The following is a 23,128-nucleotide window of genomic DNA, read 5'->3' as shown; positions in this document are numbered from 1 at the left end:
GGTATCTCCCTGCTCTGTCAGAGGCTATTAGCGCCATACCTCCCAACCGTCCCGTATTCAGCGGGGCAGTCTCCGATTCCAGGCGGTGTCCAGCTGTCCCGGGCGGCCGGAGGTATGTCCCGCTGTCAACTGTATTTGCGTCCTCAGGACACAGATCCAGTTGAACCCAATTCTGAAGCAGGGAACCATCAGCTCCCTGCTTCAGAATTAGTTCAGAGCGGAGGAGCAGAGAGAGCTTCTCCGCTAGCCGAGGAATCCCCGGGCACAGCACTACTTTAAGCGCTGTGCTGGCAGAAGCCCTTGACGTTAGTGTCCATATATTGCCGATGATCTGGTCGGGGATCCCACTCCTAGAGGAAACAGCTGAGGTCACTGTCCATATATGGACATTGACGTCAGGGGCTCCTCCTAGAGCGGAATCCCAGGCCAGAGTCGGCAACGGGGATTCCGCTGAAGGAGTAGCTACTGACGGCACTGTCCATATGTGGAAAGTGACGTCAGAGCTTCCCTCTAGGAGCGGAATACCCGGCCTATGCTCTGGCTGGGGATTCCGCTCTTAGATGGAGTCCTAATGGCACTATCTACAGGGGGGATATCGCTATCTTCAAGAGGGGGGTGTAGCACTATCTACATAGACACTGTGTAACGATATAGGGGCACTATCTACATGTACACTGTGTCACTATCTACAAGGGCACTGGCACTAGGGGAAGCTAAGGGGGCATTATACTGTATAAGGGCAGGTAGGGGGCATTATACCCTATGGGGCAACTAAAGAGGCATTAAGCTGCATGGGGGCAGCTTTGGGGCCATTATGCTATGTGGGGCAGCTATGAGGGCTTTATACTGTATGGGACAGTTATGGGGGCATTATGCTGTATGGGGGATGTTGTTGGGGCATTATACTGTATGGGGGCTTCTATGCGGGCATTATACTGTATGGGGGCATCTGTGTTGGCTTTATACTGTATGGGGACATCTATGGGTCAGCTATCTGGTATTATACTGTGTGGGAGGCACTATGGGAACATGATACTGAGGCGTGACTTAAAAGAAATAAAAATTGCAACGCTGAGCGCCGCATAGCTTGTCCATGTTTGTGATAGTTGAAAGTATAGCACTGTCTAGAGGGAGGGATGTATAGAACTGTATTGGGAGACTGTATAGCCCTGTCTACAGGGGGCCTGTATAGCACTGTTTACAGGGGACTGTATGGCACAATCTACAGGAAGGGCTGTATGGAACTATCTACAAGGGCAAGCTGTGTGTCGCATCCAGGGGAAGGGGGCCCAGTCAAACGTTTGCTATGGGGCCCAGTGTTTCCTATTTACGCCCCTGATCCTGTCCCAACAAGGGTTGAAAATAAACCAGCTTATAATTCTCTATTATATAGAATAATTTTTGCCAGCCATGACAATGGGTCCTCATTTTACCTCAGATATCTCTGGAAGATACATTTTGTTAGGACTTATTGTAATGGATAACAAAAATGAATGTATATTATTACTTTAGTTCTGGTGAATATATGAAGAAACAGTATGTGCATGTAGACATACGTAGGCGTAAGTGGCATATATAAACTCTGCACATATACCATAATGTGGTACCCACGTGGTATGCTATACTTCTAGGAGAAAATATCAACGTAAAATGGAAAATGTTAGAGAATGCCAAGGAATCTGTACCCAAAAAACTTTTTGTGAAATTGAAAGCACAGCATAAGCAACATTTTTGGGATTAGAGCTGCATTAAGCTTAAAGGCTCATGCACACAACCGTTGTTTTCTTCAGGGTCCTATTTGTTTTTTTTGCGGATAGCATACTGAACCATTAATTTCTATGGGGCCATGCACACATCTGATTTTTTGCGGACTCCTGTTTCCATTCTGCAAAATTATAGAACAGGTCCTTTTCTTGTCCGTGTGGCGGTCCATTCTAGTATGTGGGTCCTCTAGGCCACTAGGATCCGTGTTTTAAGGTACGCAAAATGGAAATGGTTGTGTGCATGATACCTAAGGCTGTGGCTAGACTTTCTCTGAGAGATAAATCGCTCTGCATCGGAATGCATTAGGCTAGAGCTATTCATCTCTTTACAAAAAAATCGCTGTGATGAATCGCTGTCCATAGGAATGCATTGTGTAGCTTGAAAACCTCTTCAAAATCGCTTGAGTGAAAAGATTTGCTAGAGATTGATTTTTAATCAATACTTGCTGGGATTTCAGAGCTACGCACTTCTCTGGAGCGATTTTGAAAAGTTTTTTTTTAAAGCTACTCAATGGACAGCGATATCCCAGCGATTTTTTTTTTTTTGTAGTGAGATAATTAGTTCTAGCCTAATGTATTCCTATATAGAGTGATTTACCGCTCACTACAAAAGTCTAGGCCCAGCCTAAAGGCCCTATTACATCGGCCGATGCAGCCAGCTCTTTTTTAGAACGATAGGATCAGCAGATGAAGGAGCGTTTGCCCGATAATTGCCCAGTGTAAAACCCCCTTAAGGCATAGACGACGACTTTGGTCACGTATCCAAAAATCTCTGTCGCACTGCATACATCGCAGTTATGTAAGTGAATGTGGTCTTTTTGCGAGCAACAAGCGGTCCCGCCCTTTTGGATTCCTTGTGACTGTGGGCTCGCGGTAACGCATCCACATTGACATTCATTACCTGCGATGCAGGCAGGGCGACACAGCGATCTTTGACCGCACCATCTGTGTTGCGGTCAAAGACGCCATGTAGCCCTAGTCGTGGCACTGAATTATAGGCGCATGAACATCGGGGTTGCAATGAATACATTTTCTTTTATTTCCTATGGTGGAAATGTTCAGATTGGTTGCAGCCTGCTATGCTGTGTCGATATGTCTGGGTTTTTTTTTTGTCACCCCCCCCATGTGAGGTGATGGTGTCAGGTGCAGGACCCCTCCTCGGCGCCGCTACCAGTGCGCACAAGCTGAGGTGATTAGCGCCACTTTTATCAATCCGGGCCAGGTTATCAGACAAGAGGGCGGTGCAGGGGCGGCTGTCAGGGATTGTGGTGGGAGGAGTGTGGGCCGAGCTCAGTGGGAGGTGGCGGGCAGTGGCCATGAGATCACAGGGCCTTATCTGAGAGGCCCCCATCTACTTCTCATTTCCTCCTGCCTCCAATGAGAGTGCGGAAAGCCGGATGCCATCACAACCCGGGTTACCGCAGCACACGCCCGCCGCCTGAGCTCCGCCCTGTGCAGGGAAACTTTCAATGACTGCAGTGCCAAGGCTGTCCTGCCAGCATGTCCTGAGTCCTGCACTACGGGCACCTCTCACACACGGGCATTGCTGCTAACTGCCTGCTGTTATCGCTGCTGCTTCGTGAGGCGGAAGATGGGGCTGCCCCCGCTGGAGTTCAGTGATTGTTACTTGGACAGCCCGCAATTCCGGGAGAGGCTCAAATCCCACGAAACTGAGCTGGAGAAGACCAACAAGTTCATTAAAGAGCTCATCAAGGATGGCAAGTCCCTGGTGGCTGCACATAAGAGTAAGTGAAGTGTGCTGGGGACGAGCGGCGTGCCACTGGGAGACTGGCACTTTCCCGTGACATGAACGTGGTGATGTGATGTCCTGTCCCGACTCACAGCACATTATCATCATCATCATGCAGTCATTAGAGGAGCTGTCATGGTGCAAGTGCTGGAACTAGGCTGTGGAGCAGCTGCTATGATCTGCATCACTGAGATTCTGCTTAGGCAGCAAGTGGGTACATGCCATCCACAGACACACCGCTGCTCTGCATCCTCTCGCCCTCTATCACTCGTAGTCATCAGCATGCCCTCACCTGTGCTGAAACCTACCAGTGTCAGCAGACTGGCACTCTGCCCTGTATGAAGTGCATGTTTGGTTGGTGCTGCTGTGGCATTTCGAGCAGGGCATATTGTACTAGACGGTGTGACTTTCCTAATGAGACCTGTATGTAGTCATATAGATCCAGCTACCACGATGTACAGTACAGCCTTGATGTTGTTTTCTAGACTTGTTTTATTAGTGTCTAAAAATACCTGCTGGAATTATGACTCAGATGCACAGCAGAGCAATTGTAGCACTAGCTGTAAAAGGGGTTGTCGTCTGGTTTTTGGCCAATGTAATGCTAATTTCTGTGTAATTAAAAGTTATACAATTTTCCAATATGCTTTCTGTGTTAATTCTTCACCGCTTAAGATCTCTGCTGCTTGTTATTCAGTATGAACATTCATTGTTTACTTCCAGTGGATAGAACTCTGTCCATGGTCATGTGACGGACACACAGGTGCACAGCTTACAAGACACGGCTCTGATACACATACTGTGAAGGTACTTTTACAGCGGCCAATTTAGGCCAGTGCAACGAGCGCCGATCAACGAGACATTGTTGATCGGTGCTCGTTTGCTCTGGTCACAAGAAGCTCGTATCTGGGCGCGCGCTCATTACTCAGATCGCTCATCCCCATACATTTGTATTATGTCGGCAGCACGTCTTCCTCTTTACACAGGGAGATGTCCTGCCGACAATGATAATATTTTGAGCATTTAAAACTATACGATCAGCTGATGATCGAGCGTTTGCTGATCGCTGCCCTGTTTACACAGGGCAATTATTGGGAGCGAGTGTTCTTTAAACACTAATTAGCCCTGTAATTGGCCAGTGTAAAGGGGTGTTAACTGTAACGAGCTGTGCACCTGTGTGTCCGTCACATGACCATGGACAGAATTTTATCCACTGGAAGTAAACAATGAATGTTTCTACTCAATAACAAGCAGCGATCTTGAAATCCATGAGGAATTAATACAGAAAGTAAATTGGAATATTATATAACTTTTGTTTTTTGTTTTTTTTTAAATAAAATAACATTAGTTTGCTGAAATCTGGCAGCTTCTTTAAGACTAGAGCTACACGGCAATGAACGTTAATGTGGTTGCGCAGAAATCCATAGGGCCCTGGTTTACTGTTTTTGGATGCTTTGAGCACGTTTATGGTGCTGCCAAAGTATGGGCATAGTATGGCACGAGTACTTAGACACGTGATGTCCTTGGGAAGGTAAGTGCTAATGTGTCTTATTTATATGAGCTGGCACATGTGGTGCAATGTCGGCCACCATTCTTCTGCTGCACAGATCAGTGGATGGCGAACAAGTACGATTGCGCTGAGCTGTACTTTGCTTGCCATTTGATAGAAGAAGCGTACGTTTTTCCTTCATACCTGAGGTGTCAGATTTGGTACAACCTTATGTACAATTTTGCCTTGTAAACTTGATCATATTGACAGCCGGTAACCTAGCAACACTGACCGCTCCCATCACTGACGCTTGTGTGCCCCAATGATTTATCTTGTGGAGAAAAACGGGCTTAATAATGATTATTCTGCTTTCTGTGTGCCCAGTTGCTGTAATATTGGATGACTAGATTGTTTTCGGAAGCAGATTGCATAGACAACAGCCAAAGGATGTTCATTGGAACTATTTTATTTCTGAGCCTGAAACACCCACATATTAACTGCACAGCTTTTTTTTTTTTTTTTTTTCTGGAGCCTGTAAAACGAAACTGACATAAGGAGGCTAGATGAATGACTATTATATGTACTGGGTCTCCTGTATAACAATGAAGGCAGATAGAAGGATCTTGCACATAGCAGCCGATGTGGCTACAACTATTTTTCTAAGACCTTATTCACACAAACGTGTATTACGTCCGTGCTGCGCGCGTGGAAATCACGCTTGTCGCACGGACTTATGTAAGTCAATGGAGCCGTTCTGACAGGTCGTGATTTTCACGCAGCGTGTGTCCGCTGCGTAAAACTCACGACATGTCCTATACTTGCCCGTATTTCGCGCAGCACGCACCCATTGAAGTCAATGGGTGCGTCCAAATCGCGCTCGGCACACGGAAGCACTTTGTAAACATAAAAACAGAGTGTCATAATGATGCCGGCTGTGCGAAAATCATGCAGCCACGCACCATATACAGATGTCACACTGAACTTTTGCGCGCGCAAAGCGCAGCGTTCTTTTGCGCGCGCAAAACGGACACGTTTGTGTGAGTAAGGGTATGTTCACACACACTAATTACGGACGTAATTCAGGCGTTTTTGCCCCGAATTACGTCCGAAAAATGCGGCTTGAAAGCGTTGACAAACATCTGCCCATTGAAAGCAATGGGCTGACGTTTGTTCACACGAGGCGTATATTTACGCGCCGCTGTCAAATGACGGCGCGTAAATAGACGCCCGCGTCAAAGAAGTGACCTGTCACTTCTTGGGGCGTAATTGGAGCCGTTATTCATTGACTCCAATGAAAAGCAGCGCCAATTACGTCCGTAATGGACGCGGCGTTCAAGCGCCTGCACATGCCGTTACGGCTGAAATTACGGGGATGTTTTCTCCTGAAAACATCCCCGTAATTTCAGCCGTTACGGACGCTGCCGTGTGAACATACCCTTAGGCCTAAGGCAGGTTCCAAAAGTAAAGAGTAACTGTACCTAAAATAAAAAAAATAAAAAAAATATATATATATATATATAATCAATAAATCTGTAGGCTGTCTAGAAACGGGTTTCCGCTTTAGAGAAGCCCTGTAATAGAGGGAAGTCCGCTCAGGAGCTTGTTGAAAAGTACGTCTCTCGCTCTGAGGAACACGGTTTGTCGATGCATTGCACAGAGTGCCCAGTGGCTTTAGTAAGCGCCTATCAATACTTTATTGCAGTGCTGCAAAGAAAATTCTAGCTGACCACATGGGCACTCTGCAGTGGGACCCCTCGCTTTCAGCTCATCACACCTGTCCTGTAGGAAGGGGTGGTCTAAAACAGACAACCCCTTTAAGTTTTTCCAATCTTGTCCCTTCCCTGTCAGCCAAGTCAGTGTGCCGTACCTACCTCCTTTTCCAAATCTCATCCACTTTGCTGCTACTGTAAATGCTGCGGCATTTCCGCACACAATTCTGTTACGGAAATTCCTCAGCCTTTACGCTACATGGCAACCCAGCCTTAGGCCCCATGCACACGACCGTAAAATCACCCGTAAGTACGGTCCGTAATTACGGGCCCATTTCTATGGCCGACGGACACCTTCCTGTATGTCTACGGGAGGGTGTCCGTGCCGTAGAAACCGGCCGAAAAAAATAGGACATGGCCTATTTTATTATTTTACGGACCGTGCTCCTATGCTTTATAATGGGAGCACGGCCCGTAAAAACGTCCGGCTGTCCGTGGCCGTCCACTGCCGGCCGTGTCCGTAATTACGGGTCGTTTTCTGGTGTTTTTCGTGCGCTTTTCAATTGTATTTTTAAGGCTATGTTCACATGCTTGGCGGAAAATATGGCGCTCTTTTCAAGGGAAAACCGCCTCTGATTTTCAGCTGTTTTTTTACGCCCACTTTTGGAGCTGTTTTTTTTTTTTTTTGACCCAACGGAAAGCGGCTCTAAAAACGTATCAAGAAGTGACATGCACATTTTACAAGGCGTTTTTTTACGGGCCGTTTTTTTAAATGGGTGCATAAAAAAACAAAAAACACCCCGTAGGAACGAGCCGGCATGCAGCCCCCGTGTTTTTAGCAGTTTTTCGTGGCGTTTACGGCTGAAAATAGGTCGTCTGAACATACCCTAACAGCGTTTTTTTTTTTTTTTTAGTGCAGCCAGGTGTTCTGTTAAAGAGGCTCTGTCACCAGATTATAAGTGCCGTATCTCCTACATAATCTGATCGGCGCTGTAATGTAGGTGAGAACAGTGTTTTTTATTTTGAAAAACGATTATTTTTTAGGAAGTTCGTAATTTTAGATTAATGCTAATTAGTTTCTTAATGGCCAACTGGGTGTGTTTTTTTTTACTTTTTACCAACTGGGCGTTGTACAGAGGAGTGTATGACGCTGACCAATAAGTGACCAATCGGCGTCATACACTTCTCATTGTTCCAGCCCATTGTTACAGTGTGATTGTGCAGTGAAAGACGTTTAACGGATACCAAAATAGTCTATTCCTCTGTTAACCCCTAGGCGCACCACGACGCAACTGTACGTCCATGTGGCCAGTGTCTTAGCGCACGGGGACGTACAGTTACTGCGCAGTTCCTGGTGCACACTGTCGGGGACAGTGTGAACCGGGAGGCCAGCTGTCACTCCACTGTATGCCGATCAGCGGCTTATTTCGGCAATTAACCCCTTAATTGCGGTGATCGATTGCAATCACCGCATTTTAGGGGTTTCTAGCACATCAGCAGACCTCACAATGAAATCGTGAGGTTTGCAAATGGCTAGCATGGCGATCGGAGGCCAAGTACGGAAGCCTATCAGGACCAGCCTCCTGATAGACTTCCTGTCAGTGACAGGACGTCACTGCCGTTCACGATTCACGCTGTCGGTGACCGTGTCTGTGACAGTGTGCATCGGGAACCAGGAGGTCAGCTGTCCTCGCCAGCTGACACTCCACTGTTGCCGATCAGCGGCTCATTGGTGCTGATTTCTGCCGTTAACCTGTTAAATGCGGAGCTCGATTGCGATCTCCGTATGTAGGGGGTTTGTAGCACATCAGCAGCCCCCATGCAATTGTGGAGGCTGCTGATGCTTGTGATAGCACCCGTGGGCTAGAAAACGGCCTCCGGGTCTGCCATGTATGTCAGCCTATGAGGACCAGCCTTTAGCTGGTCCTCGTAGACTAACTGTCAGAGTGACTGTCACTGACAGTTGGAATACATTACACTACCTAGGTAGTGTAATGTTTTCTAGCAGCGCTCAGAGCTGAAGGATAAAAAAAGAAAGTAAAAAAAGTTAATAATTTTTTTTTTACAAAAGTGTAAAAATAATAATTTTTTTTCCCTATAAGTCTCTTATTATAGGAAAAAAATGAAAACGTTAAACAGTACACATTTGCCATCACCTCGTTCGTAACGACCCAACCTATAAAACTATAATGTTGATTTTGCCGCACGGTGAACGCCGCAAAAAAAACAAACTGAAAACAATGCCAAAATCAATTTTTTTTTTGGTCACCACTCCTCCCAAAATATAGAATAAAAAGTGATCAAAAAGTCGCACGCACCCCAAAATAGTACCAATAAAAACAAGACTTCCCACAGCTCTTTTGACTGAAAAATAAAAAAGTTATGACTATGGTGACACAGAAAATAAATTATTTTATAAAGTGATTTTATTATGCAAATGCTGCAAAACATAAAAAACCTATATACGTAGGGTATCGCCCTAATCGTACCGACCCGCAGAATAAAGTAAAATTGTCATTTATAGCGCATTATGAACGCTGTAAGAAATAAAGAATTTAAAACGCCAAAATCACTGTTTTTTGGTCACAAGTGCTAAATAAAATGTAATAAGTGATCAAAAAGTTGTATGTACCAAAAAATGGTACCAATAAAAACTACAGCTCGTCCTGCCAAAAATAAGCCCTCACACCGCTCAATTCATGGAAAAATAAAAAAGTTATGGCGTTTGGAAGGCGGGGAGTGAAATACTAAAATGGAAAAGCAAAAAAAGATCAGTCCTGCAAAGGGTAATTCATTTCTATTAAAAAAATAAATTACCACATATGGGGTATTGTCATACTCGGGAGAGATTGCGTTACAAATTTAGGGCGACTTTTTTTCTCCTTTATCCCTTGTGAAAATTAAAAAATGCAACATTTTAGTGGACAAATATGTTTATATTCATTTTCACGGCCTAATTCTACTAAAATATGCAAAAAACCTGTGTGGTATAAATGCTTACTATAACCCTAGAAAAATTCCTTGAGGGGTCTAGTTTCCAAAATGGGGTCACTTTTGGGGTGTTTCCACTGTTTTGGTCCCTCCGGGGCGTTGCAATCGCGACATGGCACTAAAAACCAATCCAGCAAAATCTGCGCTCCAAAATCCAAATGGCGCTCCCTCCCTTCTGAGTGCTGCCGTGGGTCCAAACAGTAGTTTATTACCACATATGGGGTATTTCCGTAATCGGGAGAAGATGCTTTACAAATGTTGGGGTGCATTTTCTACTTTATTCCTGGTAAATATTACAAATTTCTATTTTTTTCTGAAAAAATGTGGATTTTCATTTTCACAGACTAACTCCAATAAATATAGCAAAATACCTGTGGGGTCAAGATGCTAACTATACCCCTAGATAAATTCCTTGAGGGGTCTAGTTTCCAAAATGGGGTCACTTTTGGGGAGTTTCCACTGTTTTGGCACCACTTCAAACCCGACATGGTGCCTACAATATAATCTAAAAATAAGCAGACCCCAAAATCCACTAGGTGCTCCTTTGCTTCTGAGGCCGGTGTTTCGGTCCATTAGGGCCACATGGTGGATATTCCAAAAAACTGCAGGACCTGGGAAATAAAATATTAAGTTGTATTTCTCTTGTAAAACCTTCTGTGTCACAATTTTTTTTATTACAAATGAATTTCGGCAATAAAAATAATTTGTACATTTCCCCTCTACTTGCTTTATTTCCTGTGAAACGCCTAAAGGGTTAAGAAACTTTCTGAATGCTGTTTTGAATACTTTAAGGGGTGCAGTTTTTAAAATGGGGTTTATTTATTGGGGGATTCTAATATATAAGACCCTCCAAAGCCACTTCAGAACTGAACTGGCCCCTGTAAAAATAGCCTTTTGAAATTTTCTTGAAAATGTGAGAAATTGCTGCTAAAGTTCTAAGCCTTGTAACATCCTAGAAAAATAAAAGGATGTTCAAAAAACTATGCAAATCTAAAGTACACATATGGGAAATGGTAACTAGTGACTATTTTGTGTGGTATTACTATCTGTTTTACAAGCAGATACATTTCGATTTAGAAAAATGCACATTTTTGCACATTTTCTCTACATTTTGTTTTTCACAAATAAATATTGAATTTATTGACCAAATTTTTCCACTATCATAAAGTACAATATGTCACGAGAAAACAATCTCCGAAATTGCTTGGATAGGCAAAAGCATTCCAGAGTTATTACCACATAAATTGACATGTCAGATTTGAAAAAATCGTCTGTGCCACAAGGCCAAAACAGGCTCAGTCCTGAAGGGGTTAAGCATCCACGACAGCCCATTCTTAATGTATGTGTTGGGAGCTTTTCCCAGCATATATGTTAAACATAGACAAAAAACGGATGTGAATGGGGCTTGAGAGTTTTCCTGCACAGGCTCCCGAAGCCTGGCCTGTTGCACTCCTGTGAAAGAGAAAAGAAGGGACCTCTGTGCCTTCGTTCTCTGGGTTGGTGGGCATCGCATAGGTCGGACCACCACCGATCAGACTGTTATGGCAAGGCTTATCCTATCGCACTGCCACAGCATCATTTGGGAATACCGGAGTAATAGGGACAGATTTGTTGCTAGGGACTTGCTGCCTGACATCTCAGTTGAGAAGACTGGTGTTTAGTTATCGTATCCCTAGTAACTAAACTGTCAGATATGATCGTATTATAGCTAGACTGACACAGCGCTGACAGGGAAAAGCAGTCTGGTAGGAGTTACGGTATGTTCACACGCTGAGAGGCAGTTACGTGTGAAAAGACAGACTGTTAACAGCTGCCTCGTTTCACACGTAAAAGCTCCTCCTCGTAATTTACGAGGCGTCTGAGACGCTCGTAAACCTTGAGCCGTGCTTCATTGATTTCAATGAAGAACGGCTCAAATTACGTGGCAAAGAAGTGCCCTGCACTTCTTTGCCGAGGCAGTCAATTTACGGGTCGTCGTTTTGACAGCTGTCAAACGACGACTCGTAAATAACAGGTCGTCTGCACAGTACGTCGGCAAACCCATTCAAATGAATGGGCAGATGTTTGCCGACGTATTGCAGCCCTATTTTCAGACGTAAAACGAGGCATAACACGCCTCGTATACGTCTGAAATTTGGCCGTGTGAACATACCCTAAGTCTATGCCAGTCCCCATATCCTCAGCTGTCCGTTTCTTCTAAACGTTTGTGTTTGCTTGGGACGAATTCTCCTAATCTGTTTTGGGCTAATATTTTCATCTAATATATACTACAGTTTTCTTTTTTTCTTTTTTTTTTTTTTTTAATTCATTCGTTACAATGTATGAAGATTTGTAGTGGATAAAATATATTGCAAAAAGTGGGTTTGTTTGGACATGATATCCCTACAGCCTTGACTGACTGGTCATGTGTTGCTATTCCACCTATAAATGTTTTATTAAAGTGTAAAGTATTTCTGGCTTTTTGTTTTCCTAGGATTAAGTTTTTTTTTGTTTTTAATCGTGGGATACTCTTTCTGTTATTGGCTTGTCGGTGAAATTCCGTCTCTGTTGTATTTTTAGTAATGTGCTGTCAAGGAATTGGCAAGTGCAAGCTCCATTAGCGTACGATGATTTGTCAGCAGTATACAGTAGATAGTCCAGCGTCACCCCGCTATCTGTCATCTGCGGTGACTTCCATCGTGTGTATACCTGAGGGAATAACAGTTTACACACGATTCCTCTTTCCTGTTCTGTTGGTTTTTACCCAATTACATTGTGACCTATAAAGCCTACTGAACTGTGTAACCTATTAACAAGGATTAATAGCAACTAATTGTTATTTTACTGACTAGCATTAGATTAATTTGGGTTATTAAACTGTAATAACCTCAGTGAGGGTTCGCCAACGTTATTTTAACGTTGGTCAACAAAAGCAAATGTGAGGTTATGAATTGAATGCACGGCTAACTTGAAGAGCATCTGTCACTGGCTTAAATCTATGCAAGGTATTGGCCCCTTGCATGGCCCCGTGCCTTACCCCCCCCCCCCCATCGGTCAATGAATTATAAATAAAGCAATTATTTAAGAAAAAGAAAAAGTATACTTACCCCGGGGTCACTTTAGGCTCCACACTGACAGCGACCTTGTATAACCGTGTGTGTGTATATGTATGTATGTATGTATGTGTGTGTGTGTATATGTATGTGTGTATATATATATATACATACATACATACATACATACATACATACATATACACACACACACACACACACACTAGCAGCGCTCAATGTCAAATTCCAAAACGGTAGTGGGTGCAAGCAGGCAATCCCGATCCGTGGATTATAAAATAGAAGAAATCCCACAGCACTCAAATGAATCAAAAAAGTGTAGTTCTATTCAGTCAACAAAGCTGATATATATATATATATATATATATATATGTGTGTGTGTGTGTGTGTTTTTTCATGCAGTGAGTTTAGACCGAATCCGTGCGTAATCCTGAACGTGTGGATATGGCCTAACTGTTTGCTGGAGCTTTGGATCAGAGAAACAGAGCTGCAAGTTCTATAAACCTTTATAGAGCAATAAACCGCATCGTGATCATTCCAGTCATGGCAAGTGATGGCTTATCGCTAGAGCGCCCCCAAGATTGCGGAATGGTGGTCTGCGGCTCCTTCTGAATAGCTCTACTGAGACTTCTCAGCACAGCGCCTGGACGTGAGTGCAGCCGTGCAGAGAAAATGCAGGAGACTCGACCCCCTTCATTCTTGTGATAGTCAGGGGGTCACTGTGGTCAGATCTGTAAGTGATGGCATATTCTAGTGATCTGCCCTAACTTGTTAAGCTGGGAATACCCTGACAAGAGATATATATATATAGCTAAAACAATTAGTCTGATCATAATTCTGTATTGAGGAGAAGGAACAAGGCAAAGATTCAGGTGGAGAATTTGCATCATGCTTAGGGCATTGCAGGAAACTACTTGTCACGTACCAGGATATGAACCAGTGCAAAGACGTTAGAGAGTCAAGAAAAGGGAAGCAAAATCTGTTGAAATGCTCAAATTTATTCATCCTTTATCTCATACTCTTTTAAACTTGTTAAGGTATGTGCACACACAAACTCAAATGTCTGAAAATGCGTAGCTGTTTTCAAGGGAAAACCGCTCCTGATTTTCAGACGTTTTTTTTGTGCCGTTTTTCACAGCCATTTTTGGAGCTGTTTTTCTATGGTCAGGGCCTAGGGGTGTGCATGTAGGGGGCGCCACTGTGCTCTGCCTCTACTCTGTGCTCTGCTGTTAAACACACAGAGTAAATAACAGCAGAGGAAGCTCCGCCCACAGCCTGTCCCTCAAAAACCTGTGATCCTGTCAGCAAGGAGACATGGTGAGTGTCCATGTGTGTATATAGTGTGTGTGTGTGTGTCTCTGCATGTGTTTGTGTCTTTGTAAAAGCGTGTTCAATATAAAAGTAGAACAGATAAAATGTAGATATACTCTGCTGCCCCCTATATACTCTGCTGCCCCTTATATACTCTGCTGCTATATATATATATATATATATATATATGTGTCTGTGGGTATAGTTATCATCTACATTATCTGTACTCAGAGTTATCACAGTGTTATCTGTGGTGTTACATAGGACTGCATGTGAAATTTACTACATTATCTGCACTGTGTATATATGGGTCTGTTTGTAAATGTGCCTTTTATGTATTTGTATATGTTTAGTGTGTGTGTGTGTGTGTGTGTGTGTGTGTGTGTCTGTCTGTAGGTCTATATGTTTACCTGTATGTATATATTCCAGAATGTGTGTATGTATATTTGCCTGTATGTCTTAATATCTGTATTTATGTATGTACAGTATATATGTTCCAGTATGTGCTTGTCTATATATGTGGTTCGTTTTTGGTTTGTGTAGGGGGTGGCAATAGAGTGCCGCGCAGAGCGCCATCCAACCTAAGACCGGCCCTGTGTAGAGTCAATGAAAAACTGCTCAAGAAGTGACATGCACTATTCGCGGGCGTCTTTTTTTTTTTTACGCCCCGTCGGAACAGAACGCCGTATTTCCCATTGAAATCAATGGGCAGATGTTTGGAGGTGTTCTGCTTCCGATATTTTTCGGCTGTCTACGGCCCGAATAAACGGTCGAAAATAAGCTGTGTGAACATACCCTTAGACCAAAACAAAGTTTAACATGGCGCTCTCGTAAAGCTGTCTATACATGACCTAAACTCTTGGCGTTCATATGAGACGGGGGGGGGGGGGGGGGGGAATATATCTCCTCTAATGATCAGCTACTGTGTACTCCATATTGCACAAAGATTGCAGGGTCTTCTCCCTGTTTTTTTTTTTGTTTTTTTTTTTAATGGCATACCTGTGTATATGCAGTAAATGTCTAAGGTGGGAATTACCTTTTTTCATTTATTTATGTAAAAATTGTTTGCATTATTCGAATGATCGGCGCTGTAATTTAGTTACAGCAGTGTTTTTTTTATTTAGAAAAACGATCATTTTTGACGGAGTTATGACCTATATTAGCTTTAGGCCGGATTCACACGAGTGTTTGCGTTTTGCGCGTGCAAAAAAAATGCGGAATTTTGCGCACGCAAAAGGCACTTGACAGCTCCGTGTGTCAGCCCCGTATGATGCGCGGCTGCGTGCTTTTCGCGCAGCCGCCATCATTATGACACTCCGTTTGGATGTTTGTTTTTTTACTGCTGTTGCGCGAATCACGCGCGTCCCACGGAAGTGCTTCCGTGTGGTGCGCGTGATTTTCATGCACCCATTGACTTCAATGGGTGCGTGATGCGCGAAAAACTAAATATAGAACATGTCGTGAGTTTTACACAGCGGACTCACGCTGCGCAAAACTCACGGACAGTCTGCACTGCCCCATAGACTTGCATAGGTCCGTGCGACCCGCGTGAGAAACCACGCGGGCTGCATGGGCGCAAATCACTTTCGTGTGAATCCCTCCTTATGCAAATGTCTTTCTTAATGGACAACTGGGCGTGTTTTACTTTTTGACCAAGTGGGCGTTGTGGAGAGAACTTTATGACGCTGACCAATCAGCGTCATACACTTCTCTCCATTCATTTACACAGCAGATAGCGTTCTTATTACATCACTATGTGCAGCCACGTAAACACACTAGAACGTTACTCAAGTGTCCTGACCGTGAATATACATTACCTCCAGCCAGGACGTGATGTCTATTCAGAATCCTGACACCTCGGTAACGTTTGTGTGAGATTTACAGCAAGGCAAGCGTAATCTTGCGAGATTACGCTGTAAACTGTCATTTAAAACGAGATTCCGCTTGCTGTGCTGTAAATCCCACACAAACGTTACCGAGTCGTCAGGATTCTGAATAGACATCATGTCCTGACTGGAGGTAATGTATATTCACTGTCAGGACATTTGAGTAACGTTAATGTGTGTGGCTGCACAGTGATCTAGCTAGATCACTATTGCTGTGTAAATAAATGGGGAGAAGTGTATGACGCTGATTCTCTACTTTTTGCTGACCAGTTACCGCAGCACTAAACCGCCAGGAGGGTGCACGCCTCTTCAGAACCTGGTCCAAGGTCCTCAATATCAGGCAGAAAAATGGACAAGGAGGCTGCCTCCTTGTCTATTTTTCTGGCTGATTGGTCAGTCATACACTTCTCTCCACAACACCCACTTGGTCAAAAAGTAAAACGCGCCCAGTTGTCCATTAAGAAAGTCATGAGCATAAAGCTAAAATAGGTCATAACTGTGTCAAAAATGATAGTTTTTCTAAATAACACTGCTGTAACTACATTACAGTGCCGATCACATTATGTACAAGATAGGCCACTTATAATGTGGTGACAGAGCCTCTTTAAGAAAGGTTCAGATGTGCCATTCGGTAATACTGCTGCTGTGCAGGGGTGTACTTGGCTTAGTCTGCAATGATGTTTAGGTAGGTAGTACATGTCAAAGTAACATCCGCATGAATGCCAAGAACCAAAGTTTCCTAGTAGTACGTTGCCCAGAGCATCCCCCTACCTCCGCTGGTCTGTCTTCCCATATCTCATTCTGGAGCGATCTCTTTTCCAGGTAAGCATGCACCCGGCTGTTTTACATGATGTCAAAGAAAACTTGATTCATCAGACCAGGCCACCTTCTTCCATTGCCTCATGGTTCAGTTCGGATGCTCACCTGCCCGTTGTAGGCACTTTAGGTGGTAGACAGGGGTCCGCATTGGCCAGTGTGCAGTTATACACTCACAGTGCAACACAGCTAGCTGCATTTGGGCGTTCTGACTCCTTTCTATCATAGCCAGCATAAACTTTTCAGAAATTTGTGCTACGGTAGCTCTTTTTTGAGGGGTCGGACCAGGCAGGCTATCGTCCACTCCCCACCCGCATCAATGAGCCTGTTGCCGGTTCACTGGTTGTCCTTCCTAAGGCCCCATGCACGCGGCTGCAGCCGTAACCCCAGTCTGTGATTACGGCTACGGCCGGCCACAGACATTCACCTGCATTTGGGAGCACGGTCCCTAAAATAAAAAAAATAGGACCTGTCCTATTTTTTTTACGGAAGCTTTCTACGGCCCGGGCACCTTCCCGTAAATATACAGTAAGATGTCCGTCGGCCATAGAAATGAATGGAACTGTATTTTGATCCGTAATTGCGGATCAAGATTATGGTTGTGTGCATGGGGCCTAGACCATTTTCGATCGCTAACCACTATATACCGGAAACACACCACAAGACCTGCCGTTTCGGTGATGCTCGGAAGCAGTCTTCCCAACCCAATTTGGCCCTATTCAAAGTCAGTCAGATCCTTCTTCTTTTTTTTTTTTAATTTTTTTTTCTGCTTCCAACACATCAACTTCAAGACTTGACTGTTCACTTGCTGCCTAATATATTCCACCATTTAGAGGTGCCATTGCAACCAGATAATCAATGTTCTTCACTTCACCAGTCAGTGGTTTTAAGAATTGATAGGAACACACTGATAAGAATAAAATACTTTGTTAGGCCTCATTCACACGGCAGGGTTTCCCGGCCGGGTGCCGGCCGTTCATAAATCGACCGGCACCCGGCTGCATTAGGAATGATAGACCCCTAATGGGGCTATTCACACGACCGATTTTTTGACGGCCGGAAAATCCGGCCGTCAAAAAATAGGACATGCTCTATCTTTGCCCGGACACCCGGCCGCCCGGCTCCCATAGAAGTCTATGGGGCCGGGTACTACACGGCCATCACCGGAATGTGTTCCGAGTGATGGCCGGGTTTCCCGGTGCTTGCGCTCTATCTCCTCCTCCTCACAGCGCAGAGTGCATGTGAGGAGGAGGAGTTGATGCCATTCTGACGAATGGCATCGCTGTACACGGTGTTGCAGGGCCGGGGTGTACAGCAGGTGGAGGGAGCGCTGCGCTGGCTCCCTTCCCCTGCTTGTTAAAAGCACCCTGGCTCGGCGACACCTTCGATGGCGCCGCTAGTAGCAGCAGCTGCGGCTGCGGCTGCTACTACTGCAGCGACGCCACTATAGCAGAGCAGGGAGGTATCTCCCCGCTCTGCTATGTGCTAGCCGCACTTAAGCTCCTTAAAGGAGCGGAATCCCCGTGTGTTCGGGGATTCCGCTCCTGGACAGAGCGCTTGATGTCTCTGTCCATATCTGGGCAGTGACATCAGGGGAAACTCCTGAAGCGGAATCCCCGAACACATGGGGATTCCCGTTCAGGAGCTGCCGCTGATGTCACTGTCCGGATCTGCCCGGCCCGGATGCATAACTTTATGCAAACCGGCCGGGCAGAATGGCCGATTTTACCGGCCGGCACTCGGGCTCGGGAACGACCCGGTCGTGTGAATCCCGCCTTAGGAAATGTCACTTTTACAGAAAAATTTTCTGTGGGTTATGTAACCTTCCATTCATGAACTTCGAAATCTATGAGGGATTCTTCCCGCTCGATTTCTGTGACTGTCCTGTTCATCTATATGGGGCTCGTAGAAATCCATGCGCATGCTGCAGAAACAACCTTGTTTAGCTGTTTGAAATGGAACTTTTTGCAATGAATGTGAATACATCCGAAGGGTATGTCCACACGTAGCGTAAATACTGCGGATTTTCAACAGTGCGTTTCATTGCGGAAAATCCGCAGCGTATTACAGTAGCAGCAGAGTGGATGACATTTGAACAAATCGCATTCTCAAGCCTATTTAAAAAAAAAAAGTCAGCCGAAAAACTATTAATAAATTGACCGGTGTGTTTATTAATTTATTTTTATCCGCAGCATGTCAATTTATACTTTGGAATCGCTGCTTTTCTGTTGCGAGTTTTCTCCATTGAATTCAATGGGTAGGTAAAACCCGCAAGAAATAGCAGATGTTTTGTTTCTGCCGCACAAATCGCAACTCTGGAGAAAAAAGAAAAATAATTCTACTTACCCAGATCTCCGCGCTTCTGCTTCCAGCCCAGCCTCCAGGAATGACATTTCATCCTATATGACTGCTGCAGCCAATCACATGGGCTGAAACGTCATTCCAGGAAGCCGGGCTGCAGAACTTCAGAAGGACATTTCACCATGACTACGGGTAAGGATAGGCTTGTTTGTGTGTTTACCTGTGGTTTTCTGCAGCGGACATTCTGGCCGATAAACTGCACCACAATTTGGTGCGGATTTTTGGCCGAAATTCCCTGCGGGTACCAGGGAGAATACGCTCTGTGCTCTTACACAAGGTATCTGTCTTGTGCGAACACATCCTAAGGCCCCATGCACACGTTGCTTTCATACTGTGGGTTTTTCGCAACTGAATTAGTTGCGGAAAATCCATAGCAGATGCAGTAGCAGGATAGTGGATGAGATCAAACCAATCTCATCCACACGCTGCGTAAATGGTGAGTGGAAAAAAAAACGCTCCAGTTGACCTGCGGTGTGGAATTTTATTCCGCAGCATGTCCATTGTATTTGCGTAAATTCTTCTTATATGTTGCCGGTTTTCCTCCATTGAATTCAATGGGAGGGTAAAACCAGCAAAAAGTAGCAGTTGCGTATTTTGATTCCGCCGCTAAAACAGCAACTCAGGGAAAAAAGACAAAATTATACCCAACCAGGAGTCTGTTTCTTCCCCCAGGCTGGCCTCCTGGGAGGACGCTATATCCCATGTGACCGCCGCAGCAGCCAATAGCAGGCCAGTGAAGTGCTGCAGATTTTCGCAGTGGGCGTTACGGGTGAAAAACGGCACCACCGGCGCACGGACCTGTTAGTGAATGGGGCCGTTCAGACTCAGTGATTTTTCACGCAGCGTATGTGCGCTGCGTAAAACTTACGACATGTCCTATACTTGCCCGTGTTTCGCGCAGCACGCACCCATTGAAGTCAATGGGTGTGTGCAAATGGCACACGGACGCACTTCCGGGTGACTCGCTTGATTCACGCTACAGCTGGTAAAGAAGAGAAGGGAAACATAAAATCCCCTCCTTCTTTACGGTGTCATCACATAAAAAGGGAGTGTCATAATGATGCCGGCTGCGCGAAAATCACGCAGCCACGCACCCATGCACCATATACACATGTCACACTTCACTTTTGCGCGCGCAAAACGCAGCGTTTTGTGTGCGTGCAAAACTGACATGTTCGTGTGAATAAGGCCTTAGAGAGAAGTAGAATTCTATCAGCGAGACTAATCATGGCAACCAGTTACGAGTGACAGCTTTCTCTCTAATTCTAGTCAATCTGCTATGAACGCACATCCAGAAAAAATGTGAACTCACATGTAGACTGTTAAATTACTGTTATTGTCGCCATCTTCATAATTAAAATTAAGCAAAAAAGCAGTTCTCTCGGTCTCGCTTTCCTTATTTAGGATTATGGAGAAGCTTAAACCGTTTATAATAGATTAGTGATGGAATAAAATATCTGATGCTTCATACGATTATGCCAATACGCCTTAAAGAGATCAATGGAGCCTTTTATAATGATCGGTTTGAAACCTGTAGGGCACAGTTTTTCTCCCTTAGGCTATGTTCACACGTGGTGTTTTCGGGGCGTAAATGCCTGAAAAAAACAGAAGCTGAATGCCTCCAAACATTTGCCCATTGATTTGAATGGGAAAAACTGTTTAGTTTGGAAAAACGGTGCGTAAAAAAAAATGCCTAAAATGAATAAAAAATAGACGTTCATACTTACCAAGAACTTCCTGCTTCCTCCAGTCCCCCGGCCGTTGCCTTGGTGACGCGTCCCTCTCTTGACATCCGGCCCCACCTCCCTGGATGACGCGGCAGTCCATGTGACCGCTGCAGCCTATGATTGGCTGCAGCCTGTGCTTGGCCTGTGATTGGCTGCAGCTGTCACTTGGACTGAATTGTCATCCCGGGAGGTCAGACTGGAGGAAGAAGCCGGGAGTTATCGGTAAGTCAGAACTTCTTTTTTTTTTTTTTTACACGTTCATGTATATTGTGATCGGAAGTCACTGTCCAGGGTGCTGAACCAGTTTAACTCTTTCAGCACCCTGGACAGTGACTGTCTCCTGACGTCACGTACCGGAAATTTTTTTTGCAGAGTTCGACCGAACCCGGTGAAGTTCGGTTCGCTCATCTCTAAATTCTGACACTCCGTTTGGATGTTTGTAAACAGAAAAGCACGTGGTGCTTTTCTGTTTACATTCAGAGTTTGACAGCTCTTGCGCGAATCACGCAGTTCGCACAGAAGTGCTTCCGTGCAACCTTCGTGGTTTTCACGCACCCATTGACTTCAATTGGTGCGTGATTCGCGAAAAACGCAGAAATTTAGAACATGTCGTGAGTTGTTTTTTTTCAGCGCACTCACGCTGAGCAAAACTCGCGTACTGTCTTCATGCCCCCATAGACTTGTATAGGTCCGTGCGACCAGCGTGAAAAGCACGCTCGTCGCACGGACGTATATCACGTTCGTGTAAATGAGGCCTAAGTATAAGGTTGTGTATTTTTTCCACAGCGGACATTCCACTTATAAAACTGCACCACAACTTGATTGCCTATTCGAAGTATCAATGTTTTACTCCCAGAAAACATCTTTTTAAAAGTGTTTTTACAGTTTACACTGGCCAGTAATCGTGAACGAGCGCTACTAAAAACGCTGGATCGGCTAATTATTGGCCCGTGTAAGCAGGGCTGTGATCAGCTGACAAACGAGAATTTTCGACTGATCACATTGTTTGTATAAGCTATGAAATCATTGCCAGCAGCACATCTCCCCGTGAGAAAAATAAACATGCTTATTCTCCTCGCGGATTATTATATATTTTTTTTTCTTCCAGAGTTTATAAACGGGGTTGTAAAAAAACAAAACAAAAAAAACATTCACATGCATTTAAGGCGGAATGTTAGAAGATTTGATGAGGATTTCTGCATGGAATCTGCACCCATAAAATCCTTATCCAATTCAGAACATGTGAACGGGCCTAATACAGTCCTAGTCCTGCTTTGTTATGAAGTGGATACTACTGTATCTAGTCTAGGCAAAATTCTGTGATCTTGACTTTGGACTACAGAATGATACTTTTAGCAAACATTGTAGCCGACTACAGTGTCCAAGATTTGTACTTCTGCTGAGGATTGCCTAGTCTGGGATACAATCCTAGCCTTGGTTCATGCTGGTGACTGGCAAGAGCATGGTCATCCTAGGTAAAAGGAAATAGATATGGACCGCACAATCCACAATGTATACGTTGTTAACATTTTGATCAAACTGTATAAGCCCACTTGACAGTTCACGGCGACCATGTCTATTTCCTCTTAATGTTTTCCATATAATATATAGGCTATCCTCTTCAATTTCTTTGTTTTACATGGCACCAGCACTCCACACATTTGAAAAAAACCAGTTGATTTTAATCCAGGAATGACCTCATAAGGCCGGATTCACACGAGCGTGTGCGTTTTGGGCACGCCAAAAAGTTGCGTTTTGCATACGCGAAAGGCACTTAACGGCTCCGTGTGGCAGCCCCGTATGATGCGCGGCTGCGTGATTTCCGCGCAGCCGCCATCATGATGACACTCCGTTTGGATGTTTGTAAACAGAAAAGCACGTGGTGCTTTTCTGTTATCATTCATACTTTGACAGCTGTTGCGTGAAAAACGCAGGTCCCACGGAAGTGCTTCCGTGTGGCATGCGTGCTTTTCACGCACCCATTGACTTCAATGGGTGAGTGATGCGCGAAATACGCCCAAAGAACGGACATGTCGTGACTTTTTCGCAGCGGACTCGCGCTGTGTAAAAATCACGCAACTGTCTGCACGGCCCCATAGACTAATATAGGTCCGTGCCACGTGTGTGAAAATCACGCGCGTTGCACGGACATATATACTGTTCGTCTGAATAAGCCCTTAGTGTTTCTGCTCTGGCTTGTGCTCTCAGTTGGCCACTGGGGACGCACGGTAAGGTGAGCTTATTCCATCTTTTCACATGTTGTGGGGTGGTGTCTGTT

General features: G+C 44.7%; 1 protein-coding gene across 1 annotated transcript in view; it reads left to right on the top strand.

The window, feature by feature from the left end:
- The first annotated feature begins 2,995 nt into the window (after positions 1–2,995).
- The window catches only part of ARHGAP26 (Rho GTPase activating protein 26), a 467,460-nt gene continuing 447,327 nt past the window's right edge, over positions 2,996–23,128 (top strand). The window contains exon 1 of the mRNA XM_075856546.1: positions 2,996–3,508. Within this exon, the coding sequence (XP_075712661.1) occupies positions 3,355–3,508 (154 nt within the window). The 5' untranslated portion in view covers positions 2,996–3,354. The remainder of the gene's footprint in view (positions 3,509–23,128) is intronic.

Source organism: Rhinoderma darwinii, chromosome 3 (genome assembly GCF_050947455.1).
Source record: "Rhinoderma darwinii isolate aRhiDar2 chromosome 3, aRhiDar2.hap1, whole genome shotgun sequence".
In the NCBI taxonomy this organism is placed as follows: domain Eukaryota; kingdom Metazoa; phylum Chordata; class Amphibia; order Anura; family Rhinodermatidae; genus Rhinoderma; species Rhinoderma darwinii.
The sequence above is the reverse complement of the archived record's forward strand: the minus strand, read 5'-3'. Positions and strand labels throughout refer to the sequence as shown.